This window comes from Takifugu rubripes, chromosome 13, assembly GCF_901000725.2.
Source record: "Takifugu rubripes chromosome 13, fTakRub1.2, whole genome shotgun sequence".
In the NCBI taxonomy this organism is placed as follows: domain Eukaryota; kingdom Metazoa; phylum Chordata; class Actinopteri; order Tetraodontiformes; family Tetraodontidae; genus Takifugu; species Takifugu rubripes.
Window position 1 is genome coordinate 13,718,699 of NC_042297.1, and position 16,449 is coordinate 13,735,147.

The 16,449-nt window shown below is 44.5% G+C and overlaps 1 protein-coding gene across 10 annotated transcripts in view; it reads left to right on the plus strand.

The window, feature by feature from the left end:
- Positions 1–16,449, plus strand: part of myo9aa (myosin IXAa) — a 56,698-nt gene that overhangs the window by 22,382 nt on the left and 17,867 nt on the right. For 8 of the 10 annotated variants that reach the window (XM_011609929.2, XM_029845783.1, XM_029845784.1 and 5 more), the window contains exons 3-12: positions 6,248–6,342; positions 6,411–6,473; positions 8,187–8,286; positions 9,307–9,360; positions 10,690–10,787; positions 10,893–11,019; positions 11,394–11,483; positions 12,581–12,697; positions 13,014–13,148; positions 15,470–15,591. In XM_011609929.2, the coding sequence (XP_011608231.2) occupies positions 6,248–6,342; positions 6,411–6,473; positions 8,187–8,286; positions 9,307–9,360; positions 10,690–10,787; positions 10,893–11,019; positions 11,394–11,483; positions 12,581–12,697; positions 13,014–13,148; positions 15,470–15,591 (1,001 nt within the window). The remainder of the gene's footprint in view (positions 1–6,247; positions 6,343–6,410; positions 6,474–8,186; positions 8,287–9,306; positions 9,361–10,689; positions 10,788–10,892; positions 11,020–11,393; positions 11,484–12,580; positions 12,698–13,013; positions 13,149–15,469; positions 15,592–16,449) is intronic. The other 2 variants (XM_011609931.2, XM_011609932.2) reach the window with 1 other exon arrangement.

Genomic DNA, 16,449 nt, shown 5'->3' on the forward strand with positions numbered 1-16,449 from the left:
GAGGCCACAGCCAGATCTGTAGTGCCGCATTGTCCTGGCAGAGATTCAGGTGTGTGTGTGTGTGTGTGTGTGTGTGTGTGTGTGTCGGGGGGGGGGGGGGGGGGGGGGGGGGGGGTAGCTGCCAGCTCAGTTGATCCTGGCTGACACCAGCTGGTCAGGGTGCAAGTAAAGAAACTACAGCTAAATGCCAACATGAATCATTTTTACCAGTTCTTTGCCCTGAAATCCGTGTCCTCATTAGTATGGTGAAACCCCCCCAGCGCCTGGTGTAACCTGCTGTTGTCGTGGGCGCAGCGATATTTGGCTCCACAATTGGGTCTTGTGTGTCCATATGTCAGAAGGGTGACTCAGAGAATTAAGCTGAGGCTGAACAGCCATGGAAGGAATGACGGCATTTAATGAGTATCAGACATCGGGTGACATCCACGGAAAGTTGGTGGAACTGTTGGAACGTTGGATCAGATTTGGTCATGGTTGTATTGACCTTTAACCTCTGTATATAGCTGAGGGGCTAATCTATGGTGAGGGGTTGGGGTGAAACCATTTCTAATTCTTTAATTCCTTTAATATTGATTTTTCTTTTAACACTCAAACACATAATTTATAGCACCGGCGAGTGTATTGCTTTCATTTGTTTTTAATTATAAAGCCGTTTCTGTTACCCAAAATTCCACTTGCAGCACTTGCGGGACAGCTCGGCCGTGGTGGTCGGAGCGAACCCACGGACGTCCTGCTCCATGTTTGTGTTTCCACCAGGAGCACCGCGGTGAGTGCTGGGTGGGTCCCAGGAGCGGATCGGCGCTGCGCAGGGAATATGGAACAGCTCTATTTATGACTGGATTTACGCCGAGGAGATTCGGAGCGGACAGGAACTTCCTGTTTCAAAATAAAACACCCAGCAGCAGTAGAGACACTAAAAATACACAGTTGGACATCAAGGAAAACTGAAATCACCAGCTGGAATTTCTCGTCCCATGATCAATTCTACAGTATCTTTAACGTCAGGAGTTAAAACCCCTGAAACACTTTGAAGGAATCATTTCCCACATCGGCCCACATTAACCTCTTTTTATATAACACCAGGTCAGAAGTTCAAGCGAGAACACGGTTTTCTTTTCTCTTTGAAACGATCACATGGCAGAAAGAACAGAAATAATGAGGAATGAGGGAAGAACAGAGGTGGACTTGTGTGCCAGTGTGAGGAATGACATTGTGTCAAAGGCATCTTGACAGTGTTTGAAATGCAGTAAATTCTGTATGACAGCGGTGCCTCCCAGGGAAGCAGGAGGCCTCGCTTGCAAACCCTCCGTTTTCCACTTCCACCAGAAACCTCCCTCATAACGTTGATTTTAGGATCTCTTTAATGTCGGAAAGAGGCTGATCTGTTTTTGTTCTGGAGGCTGGAAGCAGTTTTCCAGACATGTTGCATCTGATGGCTGGTTTTAGATTCATTTCAATTTTTATGCCAGTGTTTTCGACTGACTTGAGCCCCACGACGCCAGAGTTCTGGGTGCTTCAGAGGAAAGGGCTTCTCCTCTGAGGACTGGATCAAACTAGAAGTGACATAAATCACGCCTCCATAGCGACAATAAGTGTGAATCACCGTCATAATAGTAATAATCCAATTTTACATTTCAAGCAGGAAATTACCTCTCGGTCATTATAAACCACTTTTTAAAGCTATCCCCTTTCTTCTACAAGCCTGGTGAGGCGTTCACTTTCCGTGCTGGGAATGACGCAGAAGTCCACATCTGTTCACGCTTTACGTTATTTGAAAGGTTGAATATCTGCCGAGTCCGATGTGGGATAACCAGCTGTCCCAAGTCCACAAAGGTCACGTCCGATAAAGTGGTCGGAGCAAGTACACATCCAGGAACCTTAGAGGGTACTTGGTAGTTTGCGTACTAGGACTGGAACAGTACCTGGGCAGCGACTGATGACGTGTCACACGTCTGAATTCAAGTTCACGTATTTCGAATTTGTGACTCAGGGGGAGGGGCGGGGACCAGATTCCAGATTCCAGCCAGAGGAAGTTGACCACCAAGTGGAGGAACGGCTGCTGACTCACCCGTACAGAAAACAAGTAAACATGTTGACGGTCACCAGGGCTGAGACGAGTCTTTGTGGCTGTTTCCTCAAGAAGGTCGATCGCATCTGATTCCTCGGCTGCCATCAGAAACCGGGGAGACAGGCGCGTCTTTTCCTGGTGTTTTCCGCTGGTTTCCCAGCATTTTGAGAGCGTCTCTGTGCCCCTGGCCTCTGGGATTCTGTTGCTAAACTCTAACAACAAATAAGCCTTTCGTGTGTGTTGCCTGTCCTCAGATTTTGAGCAAGCACTGGATGCTGCGGCTCACAGCAATAACCATGCCCTGTCCTCTTTAGGAGATCTTGTGATCAGATTAGTTCAAGTATTTCTGTACGTTTTAGATCTTTATCAGTCAGCATGGGAAAGGGATTCATTCTGCAGGCCTCATCCTGTAATAAATGCTTTATTGTTGTTGCCCTTTCCCAACAATTTCCTGGATAATATAGACTCGGTTTTTTACACTGCAGAGCGATGGGGAACGTCTTCGCAGCCTGAGGACAAGAACGCTGTCTTCTTTCAGGATTCACGCACAGGTCCGCCGTTTGCTGAGCACCATGGGAAAAGCTTTGCTAAGTTTTGGATTATTTCAGTTGGGCCTGGAGCTCAGGAATGCTGGTTTTCGTCCCTTGCGTGTTCTGTATTCCGCAGCGGTTTACTTGATATGAGATGTGTACGATTGCTGAGCAGTCCTGGAATTATTTTTCTATGAGCCGTCTCTTTCATCTCTGTCCCTGTGACTAATGCTCGCTTCCTTCTGACGAACCCAGCAGGACTTTCTGAGCCAGCCAAATGCTCGACTGATTAAAAGGTCGCTGCTTTTAATAAATTAGGCTTTTCTTTCTCATTGTTTCTCCAAATTCTCCCACTTTATAGTTGGTTTAAGAGGGGAACCTTTCCAATATCGTTAAAACATAACTTCATGGCATTTGAATGTGAGCTGGAGCCATTGAGATTAAATAGAATGTTAGCAAGCATTTTTCCAATGATTTATTTTTTCTTTCTCCGCAGCTGTAGACTTTCACCACCATATATTTGGGTCATTAGATAAAAACCTGCCCACTCCTCTGTTCCTTTCATGTGGTTGAGGAAAAACCTGCTATTTGTTTGACAGTGACAGTTGTTAGGAGCTCCGTTTTGAGAGCAGCAGCCTCTGCCAGAACCCACATCCTATGCATTTTGCTGGAAAAAAGCTTAAAGCACCACACTGACCACAGTCCACCCTGGCCAGTCTGACCCGAGGTGTGAAATCTCAGCGCCATGGTTACAAATGAGCCCCCGGAGAACCTTATCTGCCCACACACACTGTGACATAAGCATGACACATGTTGAGCCGGCTCCTTAGCTCCATTGTTTACATCCTGACCACATGCTGCGCAGCACCATGGAGGATATGAATCTACAAAGGTTGTGTGAGCAGTGCTGCTTTGAGTCACACCGGAGCTACTGTCCGAGAAGGAATGCTAAAAATCTGGTGACACTTTTCCTGAAGGCAGAGGAATGCTGCTCTCATCTCATGGCCCGTTTGGCTGGGGTAACATTCAGATTCAGACAAAGCATTTCTCTGTGCTGTGTGGGACCGTGCTGTCACGTGACCTCTTCACTCACCCCAGCATGGAAATTCATTCGTAACCCCCCCAAAAGCAATTAATGAGTCACAAAATGCTGATGTCTTTGTAAGTTAAATCAGGCAGCCTTTTGTCCGCACCAAGCGTGACCTCTTCATCCATCCGAAACACTGCAGAGGGATTTCCTGGTTTTCTTCAACTGTTAGTCCTCCTCATAAATGAAGATGGGAGTGAGCCGAGCGAATAAATTAATTGGCTCCTGTTATGCAACCTTGCTGCTGGACCCGCGACACTGCTGCAAATATCCCGTTTTAATCCCTGCAGCTGAAATGAAAGTTATAGATAAATGCTCCCCCCACCTTCCACGCCACCCTGCACTGGTTGGTGTAACACAGGCAGCACCACGGGTCAGCCTGTCCTCCTGCGCTGCTCTGGATGACTTTGACCGAGCCAGGAGATGGACACACGACACCCCGAACACGCTGGCACCGTCTCAAGTCTGTCATTGGCCTGCCTTTGGCTCAGTCTGTCGTCCCAAGCCAAGAATAATATTGTCGACCTACTACAGTAACTCAAGTGGTGCGAATCGGCCTGTGCAAACAGTTTAAGCTCCGCTGTCCTTTCAAAGCAGGGAAAAGACCCGCCGCGAGTCAGAATTCTGTGAGAAATTTGTGCCTTTTTCTTTACCTCAACACACCCTGTTTTCATGAGGTTTTTGGCTTTTATTTTTCCCCAGAATAATCTCTGACTGATCCCAAAGGACAGGAGGCCAGAACAAAATCTGCATTGTTGTAGTTTGTGTGAAAAGTTGGGGGGAGGATTAGAATGAAACGGTTCAAGAGCACGTGTGCAAAACTGCTCCGATCGGGTTGGGTGTTTTTGTCTACTGAAACGATGCTATAGATAAGGGCTGGACGGGACTTCTCCAGAAATCTGCACCGACTTATTGAAAATATCCAGGAATTTGGCATGATCTTTGTTTTCTGGGCACCGTGTGTGCTGACCACATTTTTCTGAGTGATTTCCTCCTCTTTCCCACAAAGTCAGAGGCATAACTAGCATGCTAGCTGGAAAAGATGTATCTTGCTGCTAAATTTCATTTATGTTCTGCTTTTGAAACCATCCTTTATAGCTAAAAAAAGTCAAGTTTTATTTTTACTTTATCTGGTCTTATTAGAAAGAGAGGAAGGTTTTGATTTGCTCAATTTCTATAGTAACTTTTTTATTTATTTATTTTACAATTATGCTGTATTTTCTGTTGGTTTACCTCATTTTTCGGGAGAAACCCAGTCTGCTCAAGCACTCAAATTTTACAACCCTTTTTTCTCAGTGTGCGGCTCGGATACAAAGTGTAACTGTAAAAACTTCCCCTTAAATCTTGCAGATGAATCTGGAGAAACTCCAGGCACAAATGAAACATCTGCATGTTGCTTCCAGCTGCACTTAATGTCAGTCAGTGTTCATAATAATCAATAATCATCCTTTGTTTATGCATGCTTGGGTTTTATTAGTTTTCCATCCAGGAAGTACTTTCTTAAGCACTGGTGGATGGGAGCCTGTCCTTGTTCGACCCATTGTTCCTGAACCAGGCAGGTTAGCCGGTTCAAAGGGTATAAAAGGGAACACCATCTCCTCTGGGAATATCGAATCATGCAGCTCTTGGAATATAAACTTGTTCTAGGTTTTTACTTGTGTGGTTTGTGGATGGACTTAAAGATAATAAAATATGATAAATAAGTAAAATAAGTTGGACCCCCAGCTGATGCGTTTAATCTCTTCATCTTCAACGTTCGAGCAACATGAATCCTCTAGAGGGCGAAAGGTGGTAATAAGAAGCATCAAAGAACACTGTGTGTTTCCGGTTCGCCCGACAGTTTCTATGGGACAGAGATCACTGAAACTATATGGGAAACGTCTGATTCACATGGAGGTTTTGACCTTTGGCTTATATGTTCCTGTACGTTCCCACTGAAACCGTGACTGGTCCATTTGCTCATCCAGGAATGTTTATCAAAAGAGAAGACATTACATTTAATCCTCTGACTTCCTTTGTTGTATTTTTACCCACCAATCACAGCCCACTGCAAAAGATCCAGTTAAAATTAAATGTGTCACCTGTTGCCTGCCTAGAGAACGGCGGGCGTACCTCGGGCGTCGGGCTTGTGGCGGCTCTCAGTTTTTCCAGTGAGGAATTTGTTTACTTGCGGTGGAGCAAGCGATGACTTCAGGGTTTATATACGGCAGAAGAAAAGAGAAGAGAAAAAGATTTCCCCTTCAGGCAGCCGTGCAACATAAATAGAGCTGCAAGGGGAAGTGCTGGACCGTTTTATTAAAACACAACCACTACAAATGTTCCGCGTGGCCACATGGATCTCATTACTAAGCCAGATTTATTCTTTTCCATTAGACCTGATGGCCCCAGACGCTGCTCCGTTAACATTATTAACATTAACATAAACATTATTAATCTGTGTTGGAGTGAGGGGAAAAGTCACCGCAGACCTGACCTCAGATGTCTGACACCAACCACTTCTTTATGTCTTCTTCGAACTGGTTGTCTGTTTTCACCATTGCACATCTTCCTGGTTTCCTGCAGGCATTTGGGAATGCCAAGACCGCCCACAACAACAACTCCAGTCGCTTTGGCAAATTCATTCAGGTGAACTACCAGGAGAGCGGCACTGTGAGAGGGTAAGCAAGCAGCACTTTCATTCATCTATTGAGAGAAAATCTATTCAAGCCCTTCTGTTGATTTCTAGAGCGTATGTGGAGAAATATCTCCTGGAAAAGTCGAGGCTGGTCTATCAGGAGCACAATGAGAGGTGAGAGAAGCACGATAAGAGATGTAAAAAGATGCTTCGGTCCTGTGGTGGTGCTGTGCAAGTTGACGTACGGATGCATAAACAAGATAATAGCACTCATGTAAGCGTCTGTGTTAATGACTTTTGTTGCCTAGATTCAAACTTTTCTCTCTCCCTAACAAGTGTAGCATCAGGGAGCTTGTTTGGGTTTGCTTACTTCTGGTCCATGAAGTGAGTAGCTCTAAGTGGGCCTGACACTAATGTGCTGGACCAGCTGGGACGGTCTGGGGAGGGTTATCCTCGTCATGGGGGGCTCACAGTGGGCCTCCTCAGTTCCTCACCTCTTATTGAGATGAATTGCTGACTCCAGGGCCATAAAATCATCTGGGTGTGTATCTGTGTGTGTCTGTGTGTTGTGGGGCTTTGCTCTCACAGCTGCTGCACAGGTTTGACCTTTAACCTTTGCGCTGCAGCGTAATGCCTCCATGTTCACAACCACACAGCATCACACACCCAAACTAGCATCAGGATTTCTCTCATGAGTTTGTCGCAGCCACATTTCCAAAGTGGTCCAGAAGAACTTTCAGACTTCAGTAATACGCAGACATTTGCTTCCGCACCAAACTTGGGCGTGACACCTTCTTTGGTTGGATCACATCCCTCACTTCCTGCCAGCATTTTGACTCTGACTCCTGTCTTTTAATTCTAAATCAACACAATTTTGCTGCCTAACCAACAGTATGGACAGTGACATCGTGCTTTTGCTAAATCACATTTGCAGCAAGATGATATTGAGTCTGTTGCCATGGTAACATGCTCACCATTTAGGGTAATCACTGCTCATTAAGTTAAATTTGTGGCAGTTTATCTAATGCAGGTATTGCAATCAATAAACATGATAATACATAAAGATATAAAGATATAAAAATGTATTTTTTTTTGCTGATGTCACAAATACCTTAGGGTGTGGTTGATGGCAACTTTTGGAGAAAATCACATCAGAACTTTGTAAAATTAAACTGTGTTTGACATCAACAAGCTGTGACTGACCTGGAGCAAAAATTCATGGTATTTTGCAACAATAGACTTAAAAATCAAGCTCTGATTTTCATAAGTGTTAACATGGAATGGGGGGAAATAATGACATTAAATTGTGCACAAGACACAACCAAATAACAGAAATGTTTCAGGAAAGAGCGGGAGGCTAAAACGTCAGGGGAAAATCAAACTTTAAACCTTCAAAAATAAGCACAACCAAGAAATATATGTCAGTTGTTGGGGTAAAACTCTGCAACAGTCGGAATACAGATCTTAAATAATGTTCAGACACATGTTTATGGAATTTCACTGTTTCTACTGTCTTTGTAGCCATCATGAGCCTCATTTGAGCCTCATCATCATTATCGCCATTAATCATCTTGCCAATGCAGATGCGGAACCTTTAATTTTACTCTTTCATCTCTCTATTAGTGTCGTAACGTGTCCAAAAATAAAAGTGAGCAAATACACACCGTATAAAACATATAAAAATATGTTAACGTTTATATTTAGCCTTGATACTCAAATTTGTAGCTGACTCCAGGGCTCGGGGCCTACCGGTATTTATTTCAAGCTTTTCTTTGCTTACCATGACCTTCTCCCCGTGTTTGTGCTCTCTTAACTCAAAAAAGTCACTCAAATGAAAACTGCGTGTCTTCATTTGTTGAGAAATTCTTTTGACGTTTGTTTTTTCAGAAACTACCACGTGTTTTACTACCTGCTGGCAGGAGCGAGTGAAGAGGAGCGAAAAGCCTTTCACCTCAAGAAGCCTGAAGAATACCATTACCTCAGTCAGGTGGGACAGAGACGGGATAATAACCAGAGATCCCAGCTGGATGTGGCATGTTTATTTTTAAAGTTTGTGCCGTACACCCTCATTAACTGACTGCGTCTCTGCAGACAGGAAAAAGAGGAAATTTAGGACAAGGAGGAAACGCATTCCACATGTTCAACACCTGCTGAGCTGTTTTCTCCTCTTTATGTCACTGACACTCTCCCTCACCTGCACACCACCACTGACAAACCAGCACTGTAGATGATGGAACTGGTTTCTCATAAAAACTGCAACAAAGTTTTGATAAACACAAGTTTGGAATGTGGATGTTGTCGTAAACCTGTCGGAGTTGTTTTTATTTTTTTTAAACGTCCTCAATGTTCACGTAAGACACTGCCTGAGGTGTGCTTCCACTCTGCTGTGTTCAGGATAGTTTTCTGATTGTTGCACTCCTCCTCTTAATCTACAGCCACTTTAAGATGATATGAAATCTGTTAGTGATAAATCGCTAATCTTAACCCCGCCTGACGCTGAGGGGGGAGGTTTAAAACTGTCCAGAAGGCTCATACAGACACTGATAGAGTTAACAGAATCATGTGGTAACTGATTACAAATGTCATTTTCTAACACCTCTGCCGTTCGTTCCTGCTCAGGCTGGAATTTCAGGCAAAGCTGTGGCCACTTTAATGTAAAACAGAAGGCTGGAAGCTTTCATCGCTGGAGCAGGTTCATTTGTTTTAACATTACTGTAAATCTGGGATTTCCTGTTGGAAATCAATCATGGAGAATCTCTCAAGGCATTTTTTAGCACTCGGATGCACGCATTCTTCAGCTCTTCTTTTCTCCCCGTTCTAAAGGCTCTAACTGCCCGCCACAGCTTTTCTGCCTCTCTGTGATTGTTCATCTTTAATCTAACCGCTCTCTCTGCAACGTAACAGCCCATTAGTTGCTCCCGAGCACGAGTGTAAATGTGAAGCGTGCGAGCCGTCAGCGGCTCCGTCTTTCTCGCCCCTTCTGTAAACTCTGCTTCAACATTTCCAGATGACAAAGCCGAGCCGCCAACTGCACTGGGACAGTTACTGTGAGAGCGAACCGGTCAGTATCTGTGCTTCAGCTGTGTCCGTGCGTCTGTGCCCGTCGTCACCCGAGCAACCTGCAGCCACACCCCCTCCTGTCTCTGCCCCCCTCTGGTGCTTCTGAGTTTGTTTGTTTTTTCCAGTGTTTCCTGGATTGCTTTAGTTTGTGTCCTTTTTATCTGTTTGCTTTCCCTCAGGCTCCTTCGCTGAGTTTTTGTTGGCATGTTCAGTGGTCAGTGGGGCAGACGGGGAATGCTGTGTCAAGTAAATGACACTTCAGTGGACAAAAAAAGTGGCCAGTGTCACCAAAATCACAGGCCGAATTTGATTCATGATGCCAATGATCAAATACTGTCTCTGGGATTATCTTCTGACTCTTTTGCTTCTATATTATTTGCAGCATTGCCCATCTTACCTTGTTTTTCTACTTTACTACAGCTTTTACCGCCGTCTGAAATTAAGTTTTAATGAACTCCCACAGCCTGTTGTGTCATTATGAGATGACGTCTTGCAGCGGTGGCCTGAATCAGGAAGGTTTAAAAAAACAAAAAACAGATGTTTTTCTTGGTTTTGCACGAAAAGATATCATCACATGTCACAAAAACTAAATATCTAAAACTGATGTGTTACAGTGATTACATGTGTGCTGGTTCCGACTACACTGACAGATTGTTTTCACTGGAAAAAGATCTAGAGTGCGACTTTTTGTAAATAAATGTCGATTTCCTCGCTATGGTGGGAGACGGATGGTTGAGCGTGAGTTTGTGAAGCGTAGAGAGGAAGAGGCGTGTTGGTGTAAGTGTGAGGCTCCTCTTCTGTTTGCCTTTTTGAGGTCTCGGTATGTGATAATTATGGCAGCCGGAGTGGAGCAGACCTCACATTACTGAGGAGAGTGGGAGACCAAACGCTGGTGCTCCATCTGGAAAAAAACATATTTTTTGATAGAGTATGTTGTTGTGTTGACATGGGTTCATACAACAGTAATGATGAGAGTTCAGTCATTTCTGCTGCTGCTCACCCTCCTTCCCTTCTGTCTCCCGAAGCATCCTGGACAGGCTTCCACACATTTTACTGGATCCGTCTGTCCTCGTCTGTGCGCTGCTAAAAGCTTCTTAATGATAGCTTATTTGAGATTGAGTCTCGCTTCTGTCCACTCTGCTGCTTTGTTATAGCTGTAAAGTAAACTTTAAAACTATTTTAAGTACTTTTGCCAGAAACTCTGTAAACATTTATGAAGTTGCTGGTCAACAGTTGTCACCTATTCTTCCTCAGCTTCGCGGCGCCTTGTTATTAGCTGTTTCTGGCTTCTGAACCGAGCTGTTGTAACCCGATTGTCGCTGTTTTGCAGGACTGCTTCACAGTTGAGGGAGAAGACCTAAAGCATGACTTTGAGAGGCTTCAGCTGGCCATGGAGATGGTGGGGTTTCTTCCATCCACACGGAAGCGGTGAGTTGCTCTGAAGATCCCTGCACAACATGCAGCAGCATTGGTGAAGCGTTTATAAATATCCACAAATGGCTCCTGCTGACTCCTTGTCTCCTTCACGTTAAGGATCTTCTCGCTGTTGTCAGCCATCCTTCACCTGGGCAACATTCGCTACAAGAGGAAGACTTACCGGGATGACTCCATCGACATCTGCAACCCAGAGGAGCTGCCGGTGGTGTCAGAATTGCTGGAGGTATAGAAAAAAAGCCCCACACATTATCTGAATGTGTGTTTAAATAAAGCCGGACACACGCGTGTGGGGCACAATACCTGATCTGAGCTGTGACGATCTGTGCTGAGCAGATCATAAAAAGACATAGTGGACTACGGTAAAGATGTAAACACAACAAAAACAATACAAGAATTATATGTTTTGTGTGAAATGCGGAGGGTTTTCAATGTCTATATCACAATAAATGACTTTAATACGCTGCCTGCTGGTGCAGAGCTGTCCCATATCCTTTAAACTGTTTTAAATAAATCAACTGACCAGTTTTTAAACCAGCGAATGGCTCTAAAATGGAGTTTAAATAGTTAAACTCATTCTGTTTTTCCTGCCATCTTCAGGTCAAAGAGGAGATGCTGTTCGAAGCTCTGACAACGCGGAAGACGGTGACAGTCGGGGAGAAGCTGATTGTTCCTTACAAACTGTCTGAGGTGATCCTTTATCTTCACCTCAAGTAGAGTTGGAAAAATTACCACACGCAAGATGTATTTTAAAATATAGTAGTTGCAAGACTTTCAGAGTAGTTCGTGGAATTTTAACTTTTGGATTCAGCTCTAAAAAGAGACTGAAATCATTTCAAGTTTGCGCTCCTTTATGCAACCAGGGCCATTTTGCCAAGTCAAAAGCAGCTTCTGGATGGTCTCGCTCTTGACCCGGCTGTATTCACAGGACAGAGCTCGCCACTCCCGGGTCCCGTCCTCCTCTTCCTTCTCTTCCTCCCCTCCCTCCTCTCCCTCCCAGCTTATGAACGCACTTACTGTACAAACACACTTCCACTGAGCTCTGAAGTCTCTCTTGAGAGATGCGAAAACATTTCGAGTCCCTCTCCAGCGATCAGGCCCCGAGTCTGAAAACAAACATGCTGCGGTCAGTGGAAAAGAGCAACATGGCTCTAACATGGGCTGTGATGCTGCACACATAACCAGTTAGGTCAATTAATACAAAGTCTCCCATGCCATGATGGGAAATACGCGCTGCCACAACGGCCACAGCCCATAGCAGCCACTTAGAGCTTCAGAAGACCTTTAATAGGAATAAACAGCCATAGTTTGGTTAAGAGACTGGGTGGTCTCTGTGTAAATATTGCTCCAACAATCACAACAATCTCATTGCCTGTCAACCGAAATCACATGCGATACAACCTCAAAGAAATCAGAGACTTTCTGTAATACGTCTTCTCCATTTTATAACACTTATGGGGCCGTTTCCTCCAACATGTTTAAAATTCAACTTCCTCCCACTAATGAAAAGCTTATGTGTCATTAGAGCCTAAAATAACATCTGTCCCGACGGACGGAGGACATATTTGGTCTTGTGGAGCTAAAATAGCGCAAATTTCTGTTATTCGTTTTGAAGGAATTTTATCAGCTAATGAACACTTTTTGTTTGTTTGGTTTCTGGAGAGCATGAATGCAGCGAGGTCAAATCTTTCCACAGTTCGCATCACTGAGGACGAGACATTCTCGACTCATAAAAGAGAAACTGTGTTTCCAGTGATGAAAAGGAATTTGTGTTTCTGCTTCTTCAGGCTGGTACGGTGCGAGACTCCATGGCCAAGTCTCTGTACAGCGCTCTGTTTGACTGGATCGTCTTCAGGATCAACCACGCTCTGCTCAACGTCAAGGACCTGGTGGAGACCACCAAGGTGGGTCCACACACGCAGGGTTGAACAGAATAAACTGGATTTGGATTGGATTTTTTTTTGGGTTTGTTGGAGTTGACCAAATTGCAGAAGGTCCAGGTTTTTGATCTGGAATCAACACCAGAGTTTGAAGTTCAGATTAATCACGAATGATGCAGCCAGGATGTTTTTAACCACGTTATCAAGCTTATGGTTCCATTTTGAGAGCTGTTTTAGATGAGTAATTGCATTAGGGATATGTTGTTGGTCCTCACCATCCAGGTAATGTCTCATAATGAATGTGAAGCTCCTTGGTGATGCCTCTGTTCCCCTGCTTCAGATCTTGTCCATCGGAGTTCTGGACATTTTCGGTTTTGAGGATTACGAGAACAACAGCTTCGAACAATTCTGCATCAACTTTGCCAACGAACGTCTGCAGCACTACTTCAACCAGCACATCTTCAAGCTGGAACAGGTCAGACCGATTCAGCAAAGTGTTATGGTTGTTGTAATGGTCTGAGAAAGCTCATACAGCACAGCCACAAAACAGAAAGCTACGTTGTCACCTTGACATAACGGGAGGCTTTTCTCATCCTGCACAGCAACTCAGGTGAAGGTGCCTCCCAGATGTTATTCCAGATATAGTGGAGATTATCCAAATATGGGAAAAGGATTAATATTGTGAATTCTTATGGTGTCGTTCTCCTCCTCCTCCTCCTCCTCCCGGACCACTGCAGACCCGTAGTTAACATTACTTCCAAGCCATTTTAGGGTTACATAGTGATTTATTTTCTCATAAATATGATTTTCAAGGGTTGGAAAACTGAAACTTGTCTTTGATGTGGTGTTTTTGCAGACGTGTAGATGGAGTCATTTAGCATTTCAAAGGAGAAGCCTGATTCTTATCCCGTAAGCACATACATTAGTGACGCTGGAACAATATAGGAATGCTTTATCGCATTACGCAACCATGTCAGGGGAGACGCCGGCCGTCCTGTGACTCCACTGCCCCTCCTTTGACCGCCCCTGCTGAGGTAGTACGTATGTTCACTTAAGTGAACTGATTTAACTTCAAAGGCCTTTTTTAGCGTCTCGCTCTTGCAGCTTTGCCCCTAAGTTAAACATTGTGTTTGCCTTCAGATCGCCTGAATCAGCAGCTTGTCCCAACATGTTTGAGGGGCTTTCTTTGGCTTCACGAATTATGTCGAAACTTGAAGGGCCGCGGCGTCAGGCCCTCCTCTTTAGTGCAGAGGCAGTTGTTCTTAAAGGCCACGGTCTTATCGCTGCGCCATAAACCGGTAGATTTATGCGTGAGATGCTTCAAAGGTAAAGTTTTCGGAGGTTTAAGTGACGGGAGAGACAGAATTATTGTGGTACAGATAAGAGCTTTTCAGATTTGTTCCCCAGCAGATCTTCTGTAAATGCTGAAGAATGACATTTTCTAAGCTTCACAAAGCTCCAAAATGTATCGAGTCTTCCTGGTGGATCTCAGGCAGCGCTAGTTTGATAAATGGATTTCTGTTGGCTTTTTTTCTTCCTTCAGTAGATTGATTTTTTTTCTTTCTCAGATATTCAAGAATTTTTCAGCAAATTGAAAAACTTTCAGAGTCAGGGACCGTCGAAGTCAGAGATGGCTCAGATAAAGAAGCACAAGTTTGAGGTGATGGAGTCAAATTTAACCTTTGAGTCCTCTAATGTACGGAAAAATCAATGAGCACCAGCGAGGCGGCCTGAACGCCTCTAAAACTGATCCAGCCAGAATAGTTTGTCCAAGAGCCGGCGTGTTTCATATTTCCGCTGAGGCCAGCTTCACGCCCCCGTCTACAGTTACAGTAGATTTCCATTCATCCGTCCACCAGCGAGTCACTGTCAGAGCCACCGGGGCTGCACGCTTATCCAGGGTGAAGTTGGGAAGTTAGAACACTTGAACTGGGATTATCTCAATTTCTCTTCTGCCAGAGCCTGTGACACACACACACACACACACACACACACACACACACAGTTTTGTTGGACTGAATTATTGATGCAGACATTTAGACTCCTGATTGAGACGATGCTGATCTGTCAGATTTATCTTTCTATTTGCGACCTCCAGTCCTTCTGCTCAGCCAGAAACAAACCAACAAACTTTATACTTACAGCTTGATAACTAACCGTATATTTTGCTTTGAAAACATTGGTGACTTTGCATTGGGTTTTCAAGGTTATAGATCCTGTATAATATCTTCCATTTTAGACATCTTACAAACATTTTTTAATCATTGAGAGACCTACAAATTGTATGAGAATAAGCTCCAACATTCCAATTGTCATGGTAGAAGCACCTGATGATCATATCATCATGCTTCTGTTAGTTTCATTTATAGTTACACATTTACTTTGTGGAGCTCCAGCCTGTGAAGGGGAAGGAGCATTTGACCTTTCGTCCCCCAAAGACAAGAATGGCAGCGCTTGTTCTTATCAATCCTCCTCTGGATTAAGTTCTTGGTTAGTTAAATCTCTTTCTCAAGACCCGAACTTTTATGAAGAGAGAAGCTAATCACCTCATTACTAGACCCAAACGAAGCCGCACAAGTTCGGCCGGATGTGTCAACAAATTCATTTGTTTTACAGTTTTGTTCATTTCAGTTGAGGCCATTTTTACATGAAATGACCGGGCTAAGAGTGAGCGGTTACTCTTTTGTTCCTGAGCATAGAGGCGACTGCTGAAATGAGATCTGGTGAACTAAACGTTAGCAAAAAGCCCTTCCTGTGATAGTTGAAGATGAAATCAAGCTGTTTGTGTCTGTGCAGGAGGAATACAGGGCCGAGGGCATCAGCTGGCACAACATCGACTACATTGACAACACGGGCTGCATTAACCTCATCAGCAAGAAGCCCACGGCGCTGTTCCACTTACTGGATGAAGAGTGCAAGTGAGTGTGTTTCACTAGTCGTGGTCTTTGACGTCCTGATGTAAAAGCACATTGGAGCACAATCAGAAAGGCTTCTGCAGAGGCAACAGACAGGAAACACCAGCCCTGAACTGACTGGCTGATTCTTTTAAAGTATCGCGCCCCCTAGTGGCCGCATGCACTTCAGCCACCTGTGTTTGTTCTACACACAATTAATAAGGGACTTATTATCTTGTTATCTTCCGCTTATCCGGGTCACGTAGGCAGCAGTCTCAGCGATGATGCCCAGACTTCCCTCACCACAAATACTTACTCCAGCTCTTCTGGGAGTATTCTGTGGCGCTCCCAGGCCAGCTGAGAGACAGTGTCTCCAGTGTGTCCTGACTATAGACTGACCGGTAAATCACCACATAACCACGGAGGCTGTCCGTCTCACGCTCCATCTTTCCCCGACTCGTGAACAAGCCCCCGAGATCCTTTAACTCTTGAGTCAGGGTCAGAATATATACCAGTACTGACTCCTACCTACTATACACATAAATTGATTTTCTCTGTGGAATAAAATGTCAGCAATCCAGAATTTTGTATGTGAAGCAAGATTGATTTTACACTGTTGTGTTCTGACTGTTACACTTGCAGCAGCCACACAGGTTCTGCTCTGGAAGGTGAAACCCAAATTTAGTGGGTAATAACAAACGTTAGAGCAATCTCCATTCCTCCACAGTGAGGTGTGTTACATGTTTTCATCCACTTCTCCCAAATTTAATCTTTTTGCCTTTGTGACTGTGCTGCAACTGTTTTTACAGACAGTATTGCCTCCCTTCTGGAAACTCTGTGGCGGTGCTGTTTTGGTAGCTCAGGTTTCCCCCAGTTTCAAAC